This window comes from Cervus canadensis, chromosome 14 (assembly GCF_019320065.1).
Source record: "Cervus canadensis isolate Bull #8, Minnesota chromosome 14, ASM1932006v1, whole genome shotgun sequence".
Lineage (NCBI taxonomy): Eukaryota > Metazoa > Chordata > Mammalia > Artiodactyla > Cervidae > Cervus > Cervus canadensis.
In genome coordinates, this window is record NC_057399.1 from 25,544,630 (window position 1) to 25,566,022 (window position 21,393).

At 38.1% G+C, this 21,393-nt stretch overlaps 1 protein-coding gene across 15 annotated transcripts in view; it reads left to right on the forward strand.

Annotated features, from left to right (window-relative positions):
- The window catches only part of TRPM3 (transient receptor potential cation channel subfamily M member 3), a 936,946-nt gene that overhangs the window by 646,547 nt on the left and 269,006 nt on the right, over positions 1 to 21,393 (forward strand). For all 15 annotated transcript variants that reach the window (XR_006272993.1, XR_006272994.1, XM_043487226.1 and 12 more), the window contains exons 4-5: positions 15,550 to 15,763; positions 19,595 to 19,719. Coding sequence is in view for 13 of the 15 variants with exons in the window: in XM_043487226.1 (XP_043343161.1) it covers positions 15,550 to 15,763; positions 19,595 to 19,719 (339 nt within the window). In the remaining 2 variants the exon portion in view is untranslated. The remainder of the gene's footprint in view (positions 1 to 15,549; positions 15,764 to 19,594; positions 19,720 to 21,393) is intronic.

Genomic DNA, 21,393 nt, shown 5'->3' on the forward strand with positions numbered 1-21,393 from the left:
GTCCGTCACTTACTGGTTCATAATCTGGCTCAGTTTATTTAACTTCCCAGTGCCTTAGTTTCCTCATATGCAAAATGAAAATAGTAATTCCTACTATATAAGGCTATAGCAAGGATTAAATAGGTCAGTATGTATTAAGTACTTAGAACAGTACCTGATGTTAAAGCTAAATCAGTATTTGCTATGTTATTACTTCCACCAAGCATTCACTTACTTTAGTTACAAGAGGGGCTTTGCAGTCAGTTAAAATAAGATGCATAATCTTCAAGTCTTATAGAACTGTATTTATACACTCACTCTCTCTCTACTTGGTCAGAAAATCTTGGTTAAGCCAAATGACTTAGCTGAACCTCAAGTTTTCTTATTTATGAAGTGGACATAATTGCCTTATGGGATTTTTGGTGGCTTCAGACAGTGAAGAATCTGCCTGCAATGCAGGAGACCCAGGTTCAATCCTTGGGTCAGGAAGATCCCCTGGAGAAAGGAATGGCTACCTACTCCAGTATTCTTGCCTGGAGAATTCCATGGACAGAGGAGCCTGACTACAGTCTATGGGGTTGCAAAGAGTCAGACATGACTGAGCGACTAACTCTTACAAGGATTAGAAAGAATATAAAATTACCTGGTATACAGCCAGTGCTCAATATATTTATGAAAATCATAGTGATGGGGCAGTGAAGCAGCCACCTTTACTTCCTGGGACTCCAAAGATATGCTACATATTTCCACCATTTTCCATAGTTTTAGGCTACATAAGATGGCATTAGTGACAGTCACAGATTGAAGGCTAGCACTGCAGACACCTGCTCATCAGTGACTGGAGACATGTGCCTTGTAAACCACCAAATTATACAGTTTGACTTCCACATTACATCAACCTCCTACATCTTCTTATTCATGCAAAACAGAAAACGAACTGTTACCTGGCATCCTTTCTACTTTATTAACTGTAGACCTCAACAATTAGACAGTTACTATGGGTGTGGCGTTTGTGCCACTTATGATGGACAAAGCTAAAATTCCTTCTCAGTTCAGTTCAGTTCAGTCACTCAGTTGTGTCCAGCTCTTTGTGACCCCATGGACTGCAGCAGGCCAGGCCTCCCTGCCCATCACCAACTCCCAGAGTTTACTCAAACTCATGTCCATTGCGTGATGCCATCCAACCATCTCATCCTCTGTCATCCTCTTCTCCCGCATTCAATCTTTCTCAGCATCAGGGTCTTTTCCAATGAGTCAGTTCTTCACATTGGGTGGCCAAAGTATTGGAGTTTCAGTTTCAGCATCAGTCTTTCCAATGAATATTCAGGACTGGTTTCCTTTAGGATGGATTGATTGGATCTCCTTGCAGTCCAATGGACTCTCAAGAGTCTTCTCCAACACCACAGTTCAAAAGCACCAATTCTTCACTGCTCAGCTTTCTTTATAGTCCAACTCTCACATCCATACATGACTACTGGAAAAACCATAGCTTTGACTAGATGGACCTCTGTTGGCAAAGTAATGTCTCTTCTTTTTAATATGCTGTCTAGGTTGTTCATAACTTTTCTTCCAAGGAGCAAGCGTCTTTTAATTTCATGGCTGCAGTCACCATCTGCAGTGATTTTGGAGGCCCAAAAAATAAAGTCTCTAACTGTTTCCATTGTTTCCCCATCTATTTGCCATGAAGTTGATGGAACCAGATGCCATGATTTTAGTTCTCTGAATGTTGAGCTTTAAGCCAACTTTTTCACTCTCCTCTTTCACTTTCATCAAGAGGCTCTTTAGTTCTTCTTCGCTTTCTGCCATAAGTGTGGTGTCATCTGCATGTCTGAGGTTGTTGATATTTCTTCAGGCTATCTTGATTCCAGCTTGTGCTTCATCCAGTCCAGCATTTCTCATGATGTACTCTGCATATAAGTTAAATAAGCAGAGTGAGAATGTATAGCCTTGACGTGCTCCTTTCCCGATTTGGAACCAGTCTGTTGTTCCATGTCCGTTTTAACTGTTGCTTCTTGACCTGTATACAGATTTTTCAGGAGGCAGGTCAGGTGGTCTGGTGTTCCCATCTCTTTCAGAATTTTCCACAGTTTATTGTGATCCACACAGTCAAAGGCTTTGGCATAGTCAATAAAGCAGAAGTAGATGTTTTTCTGGAACTAGCTCACTTTTTCAATGATGCAGCGAATGTTGGCAATTTGATCTCTGGTTCCTCTGCCTTTTCTAAATCCAGCTTGAACATCTGGAAGTTCACGGTTCATGTATTGCTGAAGCCTAGCTTGGAGAATTTTGAGCATTACTTCGCTAGCGTGTGCAATGAGTGGAATTGTGCAGTAGTTTGAGCATTCTTTGGGATTGACTTTCTTTGGGATTGGAATGAAAACTGACCTTTTCCAGTCCTGTGGCCACTGCTGAGTTTTCCAAATGTGCTGGCATATTGAGTGTAGCACTTTGACAGCATCATCTTTTAGGATTTGAAATAGCTCAAGTGGAATTCCATCGCCTCCACTAGCTTTGTTCAAAGTGATGCTTCCTAAGGCCCACTTGACTTCGCCTTCCAGGATGTCTGGCTCTAGATGAGTGATCACACCATCGTGATTATCTAGGTCATGAAGATCTTTTTTGTATAGTTCTTCTGTGTATTCTTGCCACCTCTTCTTAATGTCTTCTGCTTCTGTTAGGTCCGTACCATTTCTGTCCTTGATTGTGCCCACCTTTGCATGAAATGTTCCCTTGGTATTTCTTATTTTCTCTAATTTGAAGAGATCTCTAGTCTTTCCAATTCTATTGTTTTCCTCTATTTCTTTGCACCAATCACTGAAGAAGGCTTTCTTATCTCTCCTTGCTATTCTTTGGAACTCTGCATTCAAATGGGTGTATCTTTCCTTTTCTCCTTTGCCTTTCTCTTCTCTTCTTTTCTAAGTTATTTGTAAGGCCTCCTCAGACATCCATTTTGCCTTTTTGCATTTCTTTTTCTTGGGGATGGTCTTGATCACTGCCTCCTGTACAATGTCATGCACCTCCATCCATAGTTCTTCAGGCACTCTGTCAATCAGATCTAATCCCTTGAATCTATTTGTCACTCCCACTGTATAATCATAAGGGATTTGATTTAGTTCATACCTGAATGGTCTAGTGGTTTTCCCTACTTTCTTCAATTTAAGTCTGAATTTGGCAATAAGGATTCCTTCTCATCATACAGTTTTTCTTCTACCTAAAAATTTTCCCCTCCTGGAGAGTTTTTAGTGAATTTGAAATTTCTAAGAACCCTGGAGATTGATATTCCAAATATATTTACTAGAACAGGTATCCTTCAAAGTATTAATCAAAATGCTTTTGCAACAATTTTCAGGTTCTATAAAAAATAATGAATTTGTTATTCAACTAAAATTGATTAAACATCTACCTTGTGTCCATTGCTGTGCCAAGTATTTATATGTATTTATATATTTCATGTTTATGACATTAGTATTATTACTCCTATATGACAAAATAACATTTTACAGCACAGAAATGTAAATAATTTGCCCCATGTCACACAGCTAATATATGATGTGTGTATAATGTGATACTTAAGAATAGGGGAAAAACTTCAAGAGGCAGCTAGATCTTTCGCTCTGTTCCAGGAGAGTGAACACATAAGGACATTGAACTTTGACAGTTCTCCCCATGGCCTCACATAGTTCTATCAAACTCAGAGTTGTCTCATGGCAGTTGGGTTAGGCAAGGTCAGCTACGTGATTTGTGGAGTCCAGTATAAAATGAAAGTGAAGGCATTCAGCAGGGGTAAGGATATCAGTACTCCTTCCCCATGACTGACAGCCCCAACCCTCAGTGGATGGGCAAACCAACAATGGATTGCCATTTCCTCCCTGGGAAGTGCTCAGTATCCAATGGGGGTGAGACTTCCCACGAAGTTGTTCACAAAACTCACCAAAGTACTGCCAGCCCGAGGCAGGGATAGCTATGTCTTTACCTTGCCCTGAAATACTACAGACCACATGCTCCACCTTGCCCTTGCCCTTGCCTTGAATTATTCTGATTCTGCTCTCTGGACAAAGGGGTGGAGTTATCCACAGGGCAGATGTCTGTTTCATCAAGCAGGACAGTCATTTTTTGCCACCCTGTGCCTTCTTTAGTGGGCTTCCCAGGCGGCTCAATGGTAAAGAATCTGCCTGCCAATGCAGGAGATGCAGGAGATACGAGTTTGATCCCTGGGTCTAGAAGATCCCCTGGAGAAGGGAATGGCAATTCACTCCAATATTCTTGCCTGGAAAAGCCCATGGACAGAGGAGCCTGGCGGGCTACAGTCCTTGGGGTCCCAGAGAGTCAGAAAAGACTAAGTGACTGAGCACACTTGGATGTGGCTTCTTTCCCACTTGTTCTCTCCAGCAAACTGCCGTGCAGTCTGTCCAAGGGAAAAATCAGCACCTGCTGTCTAAGAGTGCCAGTCCTTGGATGGGGGAGGCATGGTTAAATTATTCACCAAGCTGGAAGTGAAACAGGCCAACTAACTTAATTTGTCTTTGGTCACCTTCTCCTAACAAGAATGTTTGAAAGTTGAAATGATTTTTAACAAAGTGGTCAAAAAATTCTAGAGGGCAGATTAACTTTGACCTTCATTAATTAAAAAATAAATAAATAAGGTATAACATTAACTTTTCCCCTCAAGACAGCCCAAATTGATGCACCTGGGTCAAATGCCAATGTGGTCTGGACGCAACGTGAGGCAGAGTGTGCCATAGTTTGGTGGAAGATACAGTTGAAGTAAAGGAACTCATTATTAAAATGTGGTGGGCTATGTGAGAACCACATCTCACATTTGTATCTGTGTTACTCCATAGGCAGCGCACCATGATGTCACAGAACTTTGATCACCAAAGACAATGAGGGATCAATGCAGTGGTTCTCCACTTGGAGGCTCAGAATAACCTGTGGGGCCACTACCAATACCCATGCCCAGAATCATTCCCAGAGGTCTGAGGAAGAACCTGGACATCCAAAGTGTTTTAAAAGTTAGCTCAGTTACTCTACTGTTCAGCCAACCTTAAAAATGCTAAATGATATCAATCTCTTTACCTATTTTACAGAAGCCCAAAGAAGTTAAATTATTTTCTGAGAGTCACCCCGTTATTTGACAAAGCTAGTTTTTGAACTCAAGATCCTTAGGACTCTCTGTCAATTCTTTTTCTTCTCTGTCTTGTATGCCTGGTACAGACTATAGTAGATGTTTTGAAAGGAAGCTAGTTACTATATGTTTCTAGTTCCTTTCTGTGAAGAAGTGATGTGAAAGTCGCTCAGTCATGTCCAACTCTTTGAGACCTCATGGACGGTACAGTCCATGGAATTCTCCAGACAAGAATGCTGGAGTGGGTAGCCCTTCCCTTCTGCAGGGGATCTTCCCAACCCAGAGATCAAACCCAGGTCTCCTGCATTGCAGGTGGATTCTTTACCACCTGAGCCTGAAGGGAAGCCCCAGTTCCTTTCTAAGAATTTTGAAAACTTTTTAGTAGAATTATAAGATCACTAGTATTTGTTGAGGTTATTGAACTCAAAAGCTGTGAGCACAGAGTTCTTCATAAAATTATATCCTAGTTTAATGGAACTATTTCCTAAGACCTTCCCAGTACTTTTGGTGTTCTGTCCCTAATTCTCAGGCTTGACAAATCCCAGTGAAACAGCAGTGAAACCAGCATCTTTCCTTCTTTATAGAGAGAGAAACTGTGGCACAGAAAGAAGTCTTGTGCAAAGCTGACAGTGAGTGAAGGAGTTGCATTCCTCTCTTCTCTACACCAAGCCACACCCTACCAAACTGCATGCTTCTAAGGTCCATTCCTGGGGATTAAAGACCTAGCAGTTCATTCAGATGCCTGGTAAAATCAGAACTCAGGGACAAAAGAAGGTAGTAAGATACTGAAGCCCTGGTTTAGGCATTTTCTTACTAGACTGGGTTCCAGGCAACTTTTTAAAACTGATTTAGCAATAATAAGATGGTCTGATAGCAGACGCTGGGTCCTTTCTCAAAGACTCTTCATATCTGGGGCTGAGGCTGTTAAATTATTTAGAGAAGGAAGCAGTGCTGGACTTAATTAGAATCTTATTTGCTTACTAATCATCTCTTCCAATTAATGCTGAGCTGACTTATGGACCAGGTAAGTATAACCTAATTAAGGACTTGTATTTAAACTTCTCAAGTCACCTACATAATTCTCTTCAGGTATTCCCTTGATATTCACTCTGGTATTAGAGCAAGTTGAGCCCCTTATTACAGCTTTCATATAATTTAGAGAATTATTCCTATGCCTCATTTTCACACTTAGAGCTCTAAGTATTGAGTGAGCCAGGACGCAGTCTTTCTTTTCTGAGCATTAAGATGAGGGTGTGAGAGGGAATAGGTGAGATTGAAGAGATATAATCCTTGGTGTGTGTCCAGGAAAGGGCATGCTGTCAGCAGCATGACATCTACCATCTTATACGCTTAAAATGCTCTAGGATTAAATCTTCTTGTCTTAAAATTGTCTTTCTTTGCATCATGGAGATATGATATGAGAATCATTGATTGACATGCACAAAATATATTTAAAAAATCCCAGTACAAAACAAAATGCCTCATCAGTGGACTATAGCTAACTAAGTAGCTTTGTATAGCATGGTGTAGTTTTTGAGGGGTTTTGTAATTGCTCTGTTGCTTTCCATTTTCCACCTTGAAATTTCTAGACTATTGAGATTATTGGCAGTACCTTTGGAAAACCTTTCAGAAACTGGGAATAAAGCTAGAATGTATCATTTAAACTTCTGATCTTAATCATAGACCTGTAGAGAAGTAAGAACTAACCTTCCTCAAGAAACCCATCTTGCTCTAGAAAATTTTACACAAAAGCAATTCTGGCAGAAAATTCACAGAGTACCCCCCTGCAACTAGGTCATATGTTCAGTGAAGTTTTATATTATTTCTAAACCTTTAGTTTTGGCTTATCAGCATCAATCACCTGGAGCACCTGTTATCTAATATTGAAGAATCATAAAAGCAATATAAAATAAATTACAATGGCATTTTCACTTCCAAAATTTTGTGAGTCAATCAAACAAAAACTCCTGTAACAGTAACACCTTACATTTGCATTCCAAATATTTTCTTTCTAGGGATCTTTCTTTCTAGTGGTTCAGCTTGCACATTAAACCACTGTAAGCATTAAATACCTGGTGCAAAACCAAAGGCTCCATGGACTTGGAAAGCTGATATCAGCAAAATTGTCTCAGGAATCTGATGCAACATATTCTCCTTGGCCACAACTTTAATTAAAACTACTCATTGAAAATGGGGCTACAGAGAATTAGAAAATGAAAAGATGCTTATCACAGTTCTCAATAGAAGGAAAATGGGGCAAATTTCCCACTACATGCTCAGAAGAAAGGCATTAAAAATACTACTAAAATAGGTTTAGCTGTAGTAGTTCCATTACTCAGAGAAAGTACTACTGAAATATACCAATTGATTATTTCTAAGACTTGAAGATGGTTTCTCAGTGATGGTTAGAAAGATTTGCCATTTACCATTTATTGTCCTGTAGTTATTTTACCTTTTCATTTAAAAGCGGGCAAAATGATGTCAGTCAAAATTTAGTTTAAAACCAGAGACAAATAACTCCACAATGGGTCAAGTTCAGAATTCTAAAGAAAGATTATTATTATTTCTAATTAAACAGCCCCAGCCTATTCTAAGTAGTGATGGCTGCTTCTCCACTCAGCCTTCACCACCCTGGGTGTTTTGAAGAGAAGAATGCTATTTGATCTGTGGCACCTCTGTGATTTCCCTCCCAGTTTAATGCAGTGAGGCCATAGCAAAGTTGAGTTCTGCTTTGACAAGTGAATAGTAACGTTTCTAATGATGGAGCAGGTTAAAGTGGCTTTAGAAAAAACTGCAGTGAAACTACCTGCTAAACAAACAAGCAAAAAAACTTAACAACTGGAAAAAGCAAAAACTCAACATTTTTAGTTACCAAAGCCCTCTGCCACTCAAACAAAACAAAAACTCTATTTTGCTGTTATAGACTTATTCACAAAATTTCATTTGTAAGTTTGTGGTTTGGAATTCAAGGTGTTCTTGTGAAAATCATGCTTGTATGCATTGGCCTCCAAAGCACCTAGGAATAGATCAAATAGTATAATCTCAAATAGAACTAACTTCTGTTTTACACAGTGCTTTCTTTAGATACTCTTTTTAATCTCATTAGCTCATCACACAGGTTGTCTGCTGTCAGGCAGGGACACCAATGATGGCAGTACAGGTGTGGATGACTCATTTGAGCTCAGTTTATTTCTAGAAATTAAAATCAGGGAACTAAAGGCATGAGAGAGAAGGATAGGATTGGTGGCCACAGATAGAGGTAGCAGTTTCCCTCTGGATAGGTACTTTTTATAACTTGTACCAGTCATTCCCCAGATAACTCACAAAGGGCTACTTTGAAAGGTACATTAAAGAACTAAAGGCAAGTTATGTAGGTCGTGTGATGCAGAAGTCAATTGTGAGTGCCTATAGTCTAATTTCCATGTGTTGGTTTTCCTTCCAGGTCTTTCCCACAATTTATTCTTTAGTGTTCCATGTGGTGTTCAGGATTACCCTCATTTCACAAGAGAGGGTCTCAAACTGATCAGATGACCTGCAGTGCCAGTATCTGATGCTTGAGTGTGTTTCTGCACATGATTGTGCTTAGTCGCTCAGTTGTGTCCGACTCTTGGTGACCCCATGGACTGTCACCCCCCCAGGCTCTTCTGTCCATAGGGATTCTCCAGACAAGAATACTGGAGTGGGTTGCCATCCCGTCCTCCAGGGAAACCTGTAAACGGGAGCATGCATCACTGCATCAGAGTACTGCCCAGGTCATAGAATTTAGTATACATGTTAGGAAGATTTCTGGTTATTTGTAAGGTGACCCCTTAGCAATTAATGACTTCACAAGTGGACAGTCAAAATTGCTTGGCAACCAAAATAGCTCCTAATTTCTAATCACTTTGACCATTTAGCAGGAATGAATTAATTGCTCTGGGTACAACCATTTATGAACCGAAGCTGCTGATTTTGGCACAAGAATTAACTGTTATATTATTAATACAGTTCCAGGAGAGGTTACTGAATAACATGATTTTTATGGGCATAAGAATATAATTTAAAAATTGAAATCTCCATGTAATCACAAAATATCCTTTTATCCCTTAGTTTTAATTACCCTCTTATCCCTAAACTGTTTCCTTGGGCTGCTAAACAAAAACATGACAAAAGGTAATGGATTGATTCATTTAAATACTTCCATTTTAAAAGATCTTTTATTCTCCAAGGACAAAATAAATCTAAAATAATGGCCAACATTAAAGGGACAGGGACACCTAGTATTTGTGTTATTTATCAGCTTCTGGATAATCAGGGGTGGGCTGATAGATAACATAAATAACGTAGTTAATCATGGATTGCATTGTATAGGAATTAGTCCTGGTGAAAAAGAATCAGGTAGTTGGAACTGAGTAGCTTATTAATGACTGCACTTTCCTATTTCTCATGGCCTGAGTAATTTTCCAGTTTTTCCTCCATTCTTCTCTTTGATTTTTATGTAAAATATTAAAGTGTTCTTTCTTGCCTTTGGCCCAATGATAAACACAAGACACACCACTGAGAATCTTTGGTCTGGGAAAGAGTTGTAATCCTTTCTACTCATGTGGTCCCTTTTGGGAGCTAGTTAAAAATGCAAAACCTCAAGTCCCAACTCAGACCTACTGAATCAGAACCTGAATTTTTTAGGTTCCCCCAGATGAGTTTTGCATGTTAAAGTTTGAGGAGCCCAGCTCAACCTAGAGTTTCCACTGTAACAGTAGCTTTAACAATGGATTGGGTGAGTGGTTAACTAGTAGATAACGATTAATAATTCTGATGTCCCAGTCACTGGCCTCCCCGGGTCTCAGTGTCCTCATCCATAAAGCAGAAGAACTGAAATAGGTGATTTCTAGTTCCCATGATCACTGAGATATTTCCAAACTCCTTTTTATTTCTGAGATTGTAGCTCCATCATAGCCAGGAGAGAAAGGATTATCCAAAATCGTAGGTCAGGTCACACATGATCCCTGCCCTCAGATATCTTGCAAATGGCAGGATAAAACTGACACATGTAAGAAACAACAGGGAAAATATTTATGTATATTATACTGACTTTGACTGAGAGTTATACTGTGTCAACATGAGCTTGCATTCTAGGGAAAAGTCAATAAGAGCCTTTGAAAAACAAGAATGATTTATGTAGATGAAAGGGGAGAAACTCGGTTTTCTAGGACTTGAGGAATAGCACTAACCAAATACAGAAAAGAGTGGGGAAATGCCTCTCAATAAGTAGGGTAAGGCCAAATTGCGGAAATCAGGACAGGCAGAATGGGAGTTTACGTATGATGCAACCCTTTGAGTTGAAAAATAGTATTATTAAAAAGGTATTGGGGATAGGAGTCGCCTGTTGGTATCTCATTGAGAACACAGGGTTAGAAAAGCCACTAGGAGTGTTGCCATGACACATACTGACATCCTAGTAAGAGCATTTATTCTTAAAATAGCAACTAAAGCAATAGAGGGAAAGGCCTGGTTGAGAGCACGATTTGAAAAACGGGTCATTAGAACTCGCAGACCTCTTGTCTATAGGTGAAGGAAAAGGAAAAGTGAGGGGAGAAAAGGCATTTATGTTTTTGAGGTCGAGTTAGGACCTGGCGGTCAGAGTGACCTAGAGTGTGAATCCACACACAGCATATATGTGCCTGGAACACATATATGTAGATTTGTAGATTTGGGGTGTTTTTCTCAGTAGTTAAAAAATCGAGAGCCAGGTGAAATATGGAAAGAGAGCTTATGAACAAAAGGACCTTACACAGGCCTTCCTTTCTTCCTCTGTAAGATAGAGAGCTGGGGAGAAGGTGATCTAAGGTCATTCATTTATCTCCACTGGAGCACTTATTAACAGGGTAGCAAGTGTTTTGTGATCATCAACAAGCTTTTCTTAGTTTCCTAACTAGGAAAAAGATTAATCTAGTTCAAAAGGAATTTTTAAATATTCACTAAATTGGTAGTTTTCCAGTGAACTCTTCATGTGATCAGTAAATTTGGTTCCTTATTGGTAAGTTGTATATATAACGTTAGAAGCTCCAAAGTGAATTATTTACCAAGTGAGACTTATTCCTAAAAACATATTTGAGTTATTCTTACTAATTACTGTAAATAATTGAACTCCAGAATGCATTATTTAGCTAGGTTAAGCCTAATGAAAATTATTACACAGTCTCTGTAGTGATTTAGTATGACTGTAGTCTCTCTTCACATTGAGTTAGTAAGGTAGATGTGTCTGTTCCCAGATACTCCCCATGGCTCAGAAGCTCACATTATTTACCTGGCTAAATGAAACATGTAGGTGGGAACACTCAGTGAGGTATCTTGAAGTTCAAAAAGCCATAATCCTAATCACAAGCCTAAAACTACTATTTAGGCTTGGAAGGGGCACATAATTTTAGAAGAATCTTTATACTTAAATGTTTTTCTATATTTAGAAGTGTAATTTAGATCTCACCTTAGAAGAATATGGATCCTTGTTTTTTTGAAGGAATAAGAGAGTGATGTTGAGATATCAAGTTATTGAATAACTGGAAACGCAGTTTTTTAGCATCTCCCATACAGAACATTCTTGGTTTGTATAGTTTTGAAGCCTTCTGAATCTCAGTTCTACTTTACTTGACCAAGTATCCGTTTCTAGAATTAGTCAAAATTATATAAATTTAATCTAGTAAAGCTCCCAAATTATGACTACTTAAGTAGCATAAATTCAGTGTATAAGCACAGAAAACATAGCGTCCATTATATAGGTAGCCTTCTTATAAACAGTCACTCAATGAGATAACAAATATAGCAATGATAATTTTTAAAACTTTTATTTAAGAAACATTTATATTTGCTTCTACCACTGCGATACCCTCTCTCCAGCCCCAAGGTTCCTATTTCACACGTTATAAACTCTAGTCAAATTCTGTTGATATAAGTGATAAAATTCTATTAATAGAATGTAGTTAGCTAAAATTGCCAACCTTTACTCTTTCCATTATGGAATTGATTTTTGCTATGTAGATCAAATCAATATAAAATCAGCTTGTTAAATTCTAATACTTCTTCGTATTTCTAGTACATGTACAATAAATGGTAAACTCTAGCTCTTTGGTATTTCTTGATGATGCAGCTTAATTTATCAAGCTACTTTCCTATTTTGTATGTTTTTGCCTCACATTTCAGCTAAATATACTTAAAATATACTTTCACAAAAGAATAACATATAATTTTTAAGATTTTTATAGTAATGGGATCTCCCATATCCAAAAATTTTACAATAAATTGTCATGTTCTGGATACCTGTATGTAGTTATACATCTAAAAGCATGTTTGTATGATTCCATGCACATCTGTTCTTTTTGTTATGCAGCTTCAACATTAATATTTAACAAATTCCAAAATTAATACTTTTCTCTCACACACAATATGTAGACTTTAGAATACTTTAATTCTCATTATTGCTTCCTAATTTATATTCTATATTATCCAGCACTTTATTCTATCCCTTTCCACCATAAATTAGACACTATTATCATTTTATATTTTACAACCAACGCTTTTTAAGATTTACTCTGTTTACGCTGATGTCTTTATTTACTACTCTTTTTTGTATCCCAGATCATCTGTCTGGGATCATGTAACTTCTGCCTGCTCCATGTATTTTAAAATTTCCTTCAGTGAAGTATACTAGAGGTAAATACTAGGTTTTAGTAGTCTGAAAATGTCTGTAAAATGATCTTATTTTGGAAAGATACTTTTTGTTGAATTCAACACTGGCAAATAATTTCTCTTTGCACATTGAAGACACTGTTCTTGCATCCATTGTTGCTGTTGGAAATAACCTTCAGTCTAGGGACTGTTTCTTTGTAGGTGATCAGTATTTCTTTTCTAGCTCCTTTTGAATGCTTCTCCCACCCTGACCCTTTGTCTTCTCTGTGACTGATGTATGGATGGTGTTTCTTTTTAGTTATCCTGCTTCGGATTCATTGAACTTCTTGAATCTGAGAATTGGAATCTTTTAGTAATTCTGAGAAATTCCCTGCCAATATCTCTTCAAGTATTGTTTCTTTCCTGTTATCTCTTTTATTTCTATCTGGAATTCTGATTACCTCCTATAAAATTATCACATTTTCTTCTGTATTTCCAATTCTCCTGTTTTTCTAGGCTGCATCTGGTTTTTCACTGTATCTATAGGATCAGTCCTGGGTGTTCACTGGAAGGACTGATGTTGAAGCTGAAGCTCCAATACTTTGGCCACCTGATGCGAAGAGCTGACTCATTGGAAAAGACCCTGATGCTGGGAAAGATTGAGGGCAGGAGGAGAAGGGGACGACAGAGGATGAGATGGTTGGATGGCATCACTGACTCAATGAAGATGGGTTTGGGTGGACTCTGGTAGTTGGTGATGGACAGGGAGGCCTGGCGTGCTGCGGTTCATGGGGTTGGAGTCGGACACGACTGAGTGACTAAACTGAACCGAACTGACAGTTAGCATGTCTGATCTTATAGTCTCATTTACCCATTGTATTTCTCATTTAAATTTTTACATTTTAGTTTCTAGAAGTTCTGTTTTTTACTCTTTTTCAAATGTATGTGATCATTTTCTATAATTCTTGTTCTTTATTCATATATTCAGCTTTCTCATTTATGTTCTTAACATATTAAATGAAGCCATTTTATATTCTCTGTCAGAGCATTTTACTATCTTTGAGGATCTTATTCTGCTACCTATTGTGTCTTTTGGTTCTCTTTCATGTTGCTTTATCTCCTTATGTAATTTGTAATATTTTTTACAATGAAATGCTTATTTTCCCAAGAGAATTACTTGAGATCTGGTTTGATGATGCATTCCTCCACAAATAATTTGCATTTGCTTCTGCCAGTTATCTGGAGCCGTTACTCCACTTACATTAAAAACTCTGATGTTTCTCAGACCACACTGAGAATGTGGATGTAGACCAAAATCTGTATGAGGGCCCACTTCTGTTTATAAATAACCAGAGGAAAATTTTCCCCATCTACTGATCAGGGTTGCAGCAGGCAAGTTTGCTTGCTCTCTTCTTCTGACCTTATTTTCCTTCCCTTACACTTATTATTTCCTTCCTTACTTATTTTCCTTCCTTACACTTGAGAGTGGATCTCTTTGAAGTATCTCAGCTTTATGTGAGGTCTCTCCTTATGCCCCCCATACTGCATTAAGCTATTAAAACAGCTGCTCAGGGTCATCCAGGGTTTAGGAGAAAGCCTCAAGGCCAAAGCTTCCTTTGGTATTCCTTACTTCCTGAGATTCCAGCTTCCACTTTGTTTAGGTATCTGAATATTCTCTCTTTTCATGCCAGCTCAGCAATGCATTGCAAAAGGCTTTTCAGTGCATTTGCCAAGTATTCGAGTTGTTTCCAGATAGAAGTGAAATCTTTATATAATTAAACAAAGATTTAAATGAGAATATTTATATAATTTAAAAAAAAAAGATTTAACATGACAGTTGAACAGTCATATCTGACTCTTTGAGACCCCTTGGACTCCTTTGAGACCCTCCAGGCTCCTCTGTCCATGTCATTCTCCAGGCAATAATACTGGGATGGGTAGCCTTTCCCTTCTCAAAAGATGTTCTGGACCCAGGGATAGAACCTGGGTCTCCGGTACTGCAGGCAGATTCTTTACCACCTAAGCCATATGGGAAGCCCATCTAAATGTTTAGTTTTTTATATATATATATATATATGCATATATGTATATGTGTATGTATGTATGTTTGTCATTGTATGTATTTATAGAATTTTATTTATATATACTTACAATAACTTTGTTTCTAGTTGCATATGTAAATACCTTGATATCTGCTATGCACTCTAATATTTTCAACTATTCCTTAAAGATAGTTGTCTTGACTTTTGTCACTTTTCTTTGAAAGATAAAGCAAACATTTGGTATGCAGTTAATTTAGGTTTAACTGAATGTAATCAGCTGTTACCACATTTAAACATTCTCGTTACATTATGTAGAACTGTAGAATTTTTCAAAACCTACCGAAATAATAGGGTCACAGAAACAGTCATATATAGGTCCAGTTGTTATAAAGGGATTACTTATATTGAAAATGGTAGCAACGTTTGAACTGTTGCACAAATGTTAAGGTTAAATATAAATATGATTTCCTTTGAGCAAAGAAGTCATCCTGGGGAAAGTTGTGTTTATACTGCATTTTAGAAAGTTAAATAATTTTAAAATTTATAGTCATTCAGAATTTCAAAAAAACCTGTTAAAGATGGTGAATCTCTTTATCTAATGAAGGTCTTCAGTAAAGCAATTGATTTGCCCCTTTTAAAAAAAAACTTACTTCTTAGAAGACATTTTCTTCAAGTAACTACACATATCATTGCAATCAGTAAAGACAAGCAGCTGCAGCCACCCTGCCCTTCCTCCCTAATCAATAGTCATTCTTTTTCTAGTATGTACGAGTATCTTTCGATACAAAACCTGATCTCCTCCTACACCTGATGACCAAGGAATGGCAGCTGGAGCTTCCCAAGCTTCTCATCTCGGTGCATGGGGGCCTGCAGAACTTTGAACTCCAGCCGAAACTCAAGCAGGTCTTCGGAAAAGGTCTCATCAAAGCAGCCATGACAACGGGAGCATGGATATTCACCGGAGGAGTCAACACAGGTAATGGGAGTGGGCCAGAGAGGGACAGCGTGAGACCACAAGATTGTTGTGACTAAGATCACTTTCTTCTAAGGTTAAACATGTGTACATGTCCTCACCTCAGCCCCTACCCCTTTATGTCCACAGTTGCTGGTTGTTGCTCCTTTCAGTGATTCTCACTCCTTCCTCTACCTAAATGATAACTGTTTTTGTCATTTCTCTACCAAGACTTACTTACACTTAAGACACAGACTGGGATACCTGACAAAATAGAATTTATAAACATGAGTGATGGAATTTGACAGGTTATTTTCAATACCTCAAATTGCCAAATAAGCATCCAATATTTTTTTTAAGGAATAACTTTTGCTCTAAATTGGAGACTCCATACCTGTTCTCTAAGTGAGTTTAAGTTTGATGCAAGTAGCCTTAATTTTTGCAAAATGCCCTTTTCATCTAGGATAACAGCAAACTCTGGAGTAATATGTGTTTATCATTTAAAATATTTCATTGAATCAACTCTGCACCAATATCCCACTCTGAAGTCCAAGTAGTTTTTTCTACCTGCCAAATGAGTTTCTATATTGTGATCCAGGGAGGCTGTCAAATCAGTTCTTAAAAAGCCACTTAGAGTTAAGTGCTTATCTGCAGAACATTGTGAATGTGCATTTGATAATGGAATGGATGCCTGTAAATTGTTTTGACATGTTTCCCCAGAGTGAATCAGAAGTGCCAATTGGAAGAGACAGGTAATGCTGCAGTAAGTTAATTCAGACTTGTTTCAAGACTCAAAGTCTGCCCACGTGGACACATTTGAAGTTAATGGGACATTCTGAACATAACCATGGACCAACTAGTTTTAAATAAAATGTTATCTCAATGTTGTTTAGTCATTTGTTTCTAGTTTAGATCAGGGGTCCCCAATCCCTGGGCCATGGACCGCCTGTTAGGAATCAGGCCTCACAGCAAGAGGTGAGCAGCAGGCAAGCTTCATCTGTGGCTCCCCATCACTCCCCATCACTTGCATTGCTGCCTCCACCATCTCTCTCTCCCCATCCCCACCCCTGTCCGTGGAAAAATTGTCTTCTGCGAAATCTGTCTCTGGTGCCAAAAAGTTTGGGGACTGCTGGTTTAGATGATGTTTAAGTGTCACCTGCACTCAGAATTCTTCTCCATATCTAGAATTTGTGAACATTCAGCCCACAACAACATAGGTGCATTTCTGCAGTGAACTCTGCCAATTGCCTGTGCCTATCACTGTCATGTGAAACCCTGACTCATCTGTAAACTGACATGATCTTAGAATGACCTGCCCAGCCAGCTGTTTATGTTACAGTGATCAAATATCTACAGAACAGTTTTCTTTCTTGGCTGTTGAGGTTGTAAGCTCCAACTTCCACTCATAGTTTAACAGGCATCATTTGCCTATGATTATTCAGTCTTTTGCTTTCCTGACATAACCTGAAACTCCTATGGAGAGCAACTCAAAAGTTTCTAAAAGAAATTCTTACTAGGGAATTCCCTAGTGTCTGGTGGTTAGGCCTCAGTGCTCTTACTACCAGGGGCCCAGGTTTGATCTCTGGTCAGGGAACTAAGATTCCAGTAAGTAATGCAGCACAGCCCTCTTCCCACCCACCACCCCCCCCCCAAAAAAAAAAGGAAAAGGAAAGAAATGCTTATCTTCTGTTTGCAGGAACTTGGGACATTGTATATTGTTTTTCTTCTTTTATGAAAAGCATCCAATATCAAAAGGAGAATTTATAGCATAAGGATTGTAAACCGAAGAGTTCACCTCTACCTCTCTCCAGGCATAGTGTTCAGTCCAGGACTCAAAGTGAGGTTCTAGTGGTAGCACACTCAACTTGAGTAAGAGGTGATAATGGAATTGTGGCAGATGGAGGGAGGGGTACCATGAAGTTAACTTTCTTGTCCAGGACTGGACCCCAAAGGAGTTTTGCATATAAATAGGAAAAATAAAATTAACACTAATATTGATAGCTTTGCTCTTGTGTTTGTTTTTCTTTATCAATACTCTCTTTTAGAAGACCCGTAGATGGATGAGTAAGTGACATTGATGCTCTTCTCAACACTCCCAGCACAACTGAACATGGATTAGTGGCTGTTTACACTACCTTGTTGTTTGATTTCTTTTAACGGAGGCTCATCCTGTTTGATCTTATGAATATTGCAGGACTGAGTTGCTCACACGTGTCTGTTGTCTCCTGTGATTAAACTGCCTGGTGTGTTTTATGTGCTTAGTCGGTTCAGTGACCGGTTCCTGAGCCCTCCCTCTGTGCTGGCACCTGAAGCACCTGCAGAAAGTAAGACACTTACCTCCAACCTCCTCCTCAGTGAGTTTACTCTGAGCAGAGACATTCTTTCTCACTTGTGATTATGAACCACCGAAGAATATGTTCAGTGACATACTGAACTATTCAAAATACACCAGCTGCAGCCCTGTTCAAATGGAGAAGAAATAAACCCAACTTAGCTTTCATATAGGAGATGACACTAGGTATTAGTTTTTCCTTGAAGAATGGGTAGTGTTTTCCTTAAAGAATAAGTGGAAACATCTTTTCTTAGAAAATATATTTTATATCTTCTATAAAAATGGTCCCTTGAGAGGGCAGTTAAAAGATTAGAAATTACATCTTCTCCAAATAGTTTATTAAATAGTAAAAAGTACATTTCCTACCATCTTGTAAACTGAATTTTCTCTCTCTTAACTATGGTGAGGAAGGTTGTGGTGATGGGAAGGCCATTAAGACAGAGAGGAAAATAATTAGAATGATGTCTAAAAAGATGTATTCATGTATTTTTAACATAAATTTTCCACAGACTGTGTCAACCTTTTCTTTACAAGCAGAGTCTCCACATTATGTCTCTGTATATAAGAAGGTGAAATCAAGAGTAACAAAATCCAAGCTAAACAATTGCTCTATTTGATGACCCTAATTCATATACAAACTTTGGTACAGATTTAATATATTATATATGATGCTTTTTATAGGATATAGTCATGCTGTTAGTTCTTGGTTATGCTAATACATCATTATGCTTATAAGAAAAAGATTCTCTAAGTATAAAGTATTTTTCTTTTCATAGACACTGTATTCTTCTTTTATTTCATTAGAATAAAATAAGGAATTCACTGCTAGAGTTCATCTGTAAGTCCGGCAAATGTATGCAGCATTAGAGCTACAAGTTTATGTTCTCTCCTGAACACGTTGTCAGTTCAGTTCAGTTCAGTCACTCAGTCATGTCCGACTCTTTGTGACCCCATGAATCGCAGCACGCCAGGCCTCCCTGTCCATCACCAACTCCCAGAGTTTACTCAAACTCATGCCCATCGAGTCGGTGATGCCATCCAGCCATCTTATCCTCTGCCGTCCCCTTCTCCTCCTGCCCCCAACCCCTCCAAGCATCAGGGTCTTTTCCAATGAGTCAACTCTTCACATGAGGTGGCCAAAGTATTGGAGTTTCAGCTTCAGCATTAGTCCTTCCAATGAACACCCAGGACCTATCTCCTTCAGGACGGACTGGTTGGATCTCCTTGCAGTCCAAGGGACTCTCAAGAGTCTTCTCCAATACCACAGTTCAAAAGCATCAATTTTTCGGCGCTCAGCTTTCTTCACAGTCCAACTCTCACATCCATACATGACCACTGGAAAAACCATAGCCTTGACCAGACAGACCTTTGTTGGCAAAGTAATGTGTAGTTTTGTAGAAATATGTCAAAATTTTATATTCAATGCATTTAATCTTAGAAAAAACAGTTACCACAGTTTCCTTTAGATCAATGGAAAACAATGCTTTGAAAGGCAAGATTAACATTTCTCTTTTTCTGCTTAGGTGTTATTCGTCATGTTGGCGATGCCTTGAAGGACCATGCATCTAAGTCTCGAGGAAAGATATGTACCATAGGTATCGCCCCATGGGGAATTGTGGAAAACCAGGAAGACCTGATTGGAAGAGATGTAAGTTCTGGGAGCTGCTCCTCCATGTTACTTCTCATAGAGGCGATATCAAAAGAGTAAAATAAAATTAATCAGGAAAGTCCTAAGTAAGACTTAACTTCCCTCTTGTTTTGAATCAGTAGGGTATCAATCAAATCAATCAAAATATCAATCCAATTTTGCAAGTACTCTTGGCCCAATTATGTTAAAATTAATTAACAAAATGAGCTCATTGACTGATACATAAAATGGGGACTTTTCTTCACCCAGGTCTCCAACTTCTTTGTTATTTGAGTGTCCTTCACCTAAGACAGGAGGCTACAGAGGGAGATTCTTTCCATTCAAACTTGTGGCTTCCCTTTCCTTTGCTAAATGCTTGGGTGAGGAGTGGGCACACTCCTGGGAATCTTTATTCCCCACTCTAGGACTGCTCAGAAGCCCTTGACCAAACTCAGAAGAGGATTACCCTCTCTTCCCTATTCTGATGTCTAGAGCCACACACTGAACAGAGAATTTGATCCTATTTTTTTCTGAGTCATCATTTTGTTTCTGTTCCTTTCAGGGTCTCATTTTTGTTTGTTTAAAACTTGCAAACAAGCCATTCCTTACCTCCCTTTTAGAGTTTTTCTCTGCTACTAACAACCAGATTTTCCCCTTATGCAATGCTCAAAATTCCACTGGTATGAGTTAAACTATGCACACAGATTGCGAAGCATTATTCACTTCTTTGTCCCCAATAATTTTAGCAATTAATTATTTATCAATGCTTCTCTAAATCAGATCAATACAATCCTTCGTTCCCAATAAAGACCTGCAATACAGTATAATAAATGTGCTGAGCAGTTTTTTCTAAGTAACATGAAGTCTGTTACTTCATGTTAAAAAGTTAAAAAATTTAAAAAAAAATTTTTTTAATCAAAGAGGTTGAGAAGTAACTGATCCTAAACCACTTCTTCTATTGTATTACAATATAGTGAAACCATCCTATTTCAGTGAAATATGTGCAGTTTTTAAAATGCAATGCAAAAACTTTGAATTTAAAAGTCAAAGATCATGAAATGGAAGCAGTGAATAAATACTCTTTGAATCCTTCAGAACCTTTAGTAATAAGAAATGTCCATATCTATGCTACCAAATTACATATAGAAACACAAATCTATTCAGAATATATAGAATAAGGAATAAGATAATTTTATCTGTGTAGTATTCTCTTAACTAAAATGTACTTGATGTTTTGTATCACATACAAATTAAATATCTCAAGCAGCAATTCCCAGATTGTTAAGTTGGCAGAACTGACTGGAAAAGTAATTCTAACTTTTTTCAAAGTATCTGAGACTAGTCTTTGTGGAATATATTTTGGTTAATTCTTGCCTTAGATTCCTAGTTGACTTTTAAATATATACCAATTGTGAACTAGAACAAATACAGTTCTTAAAGAATTAGAATATGCTAAAATGTCCCCTAATACCAAGAGCATCTAATTGTTCATTTTATTAACAAATGAATTAACTATTTAAAATGTGATGATTCAGAAGTCATTTTTAAATGTTCATAGTTTCACATCTCTCTTGTAAACCTGAGTTGTTGTTATTCAGCTTTGTGGAGGGAAAACCATTTTGGAACTTTCTCATGCAGATGAACTGTGAATAAATGAAAGCTAATTATTTCTTTATTCAAGATAGAGTAGCCATG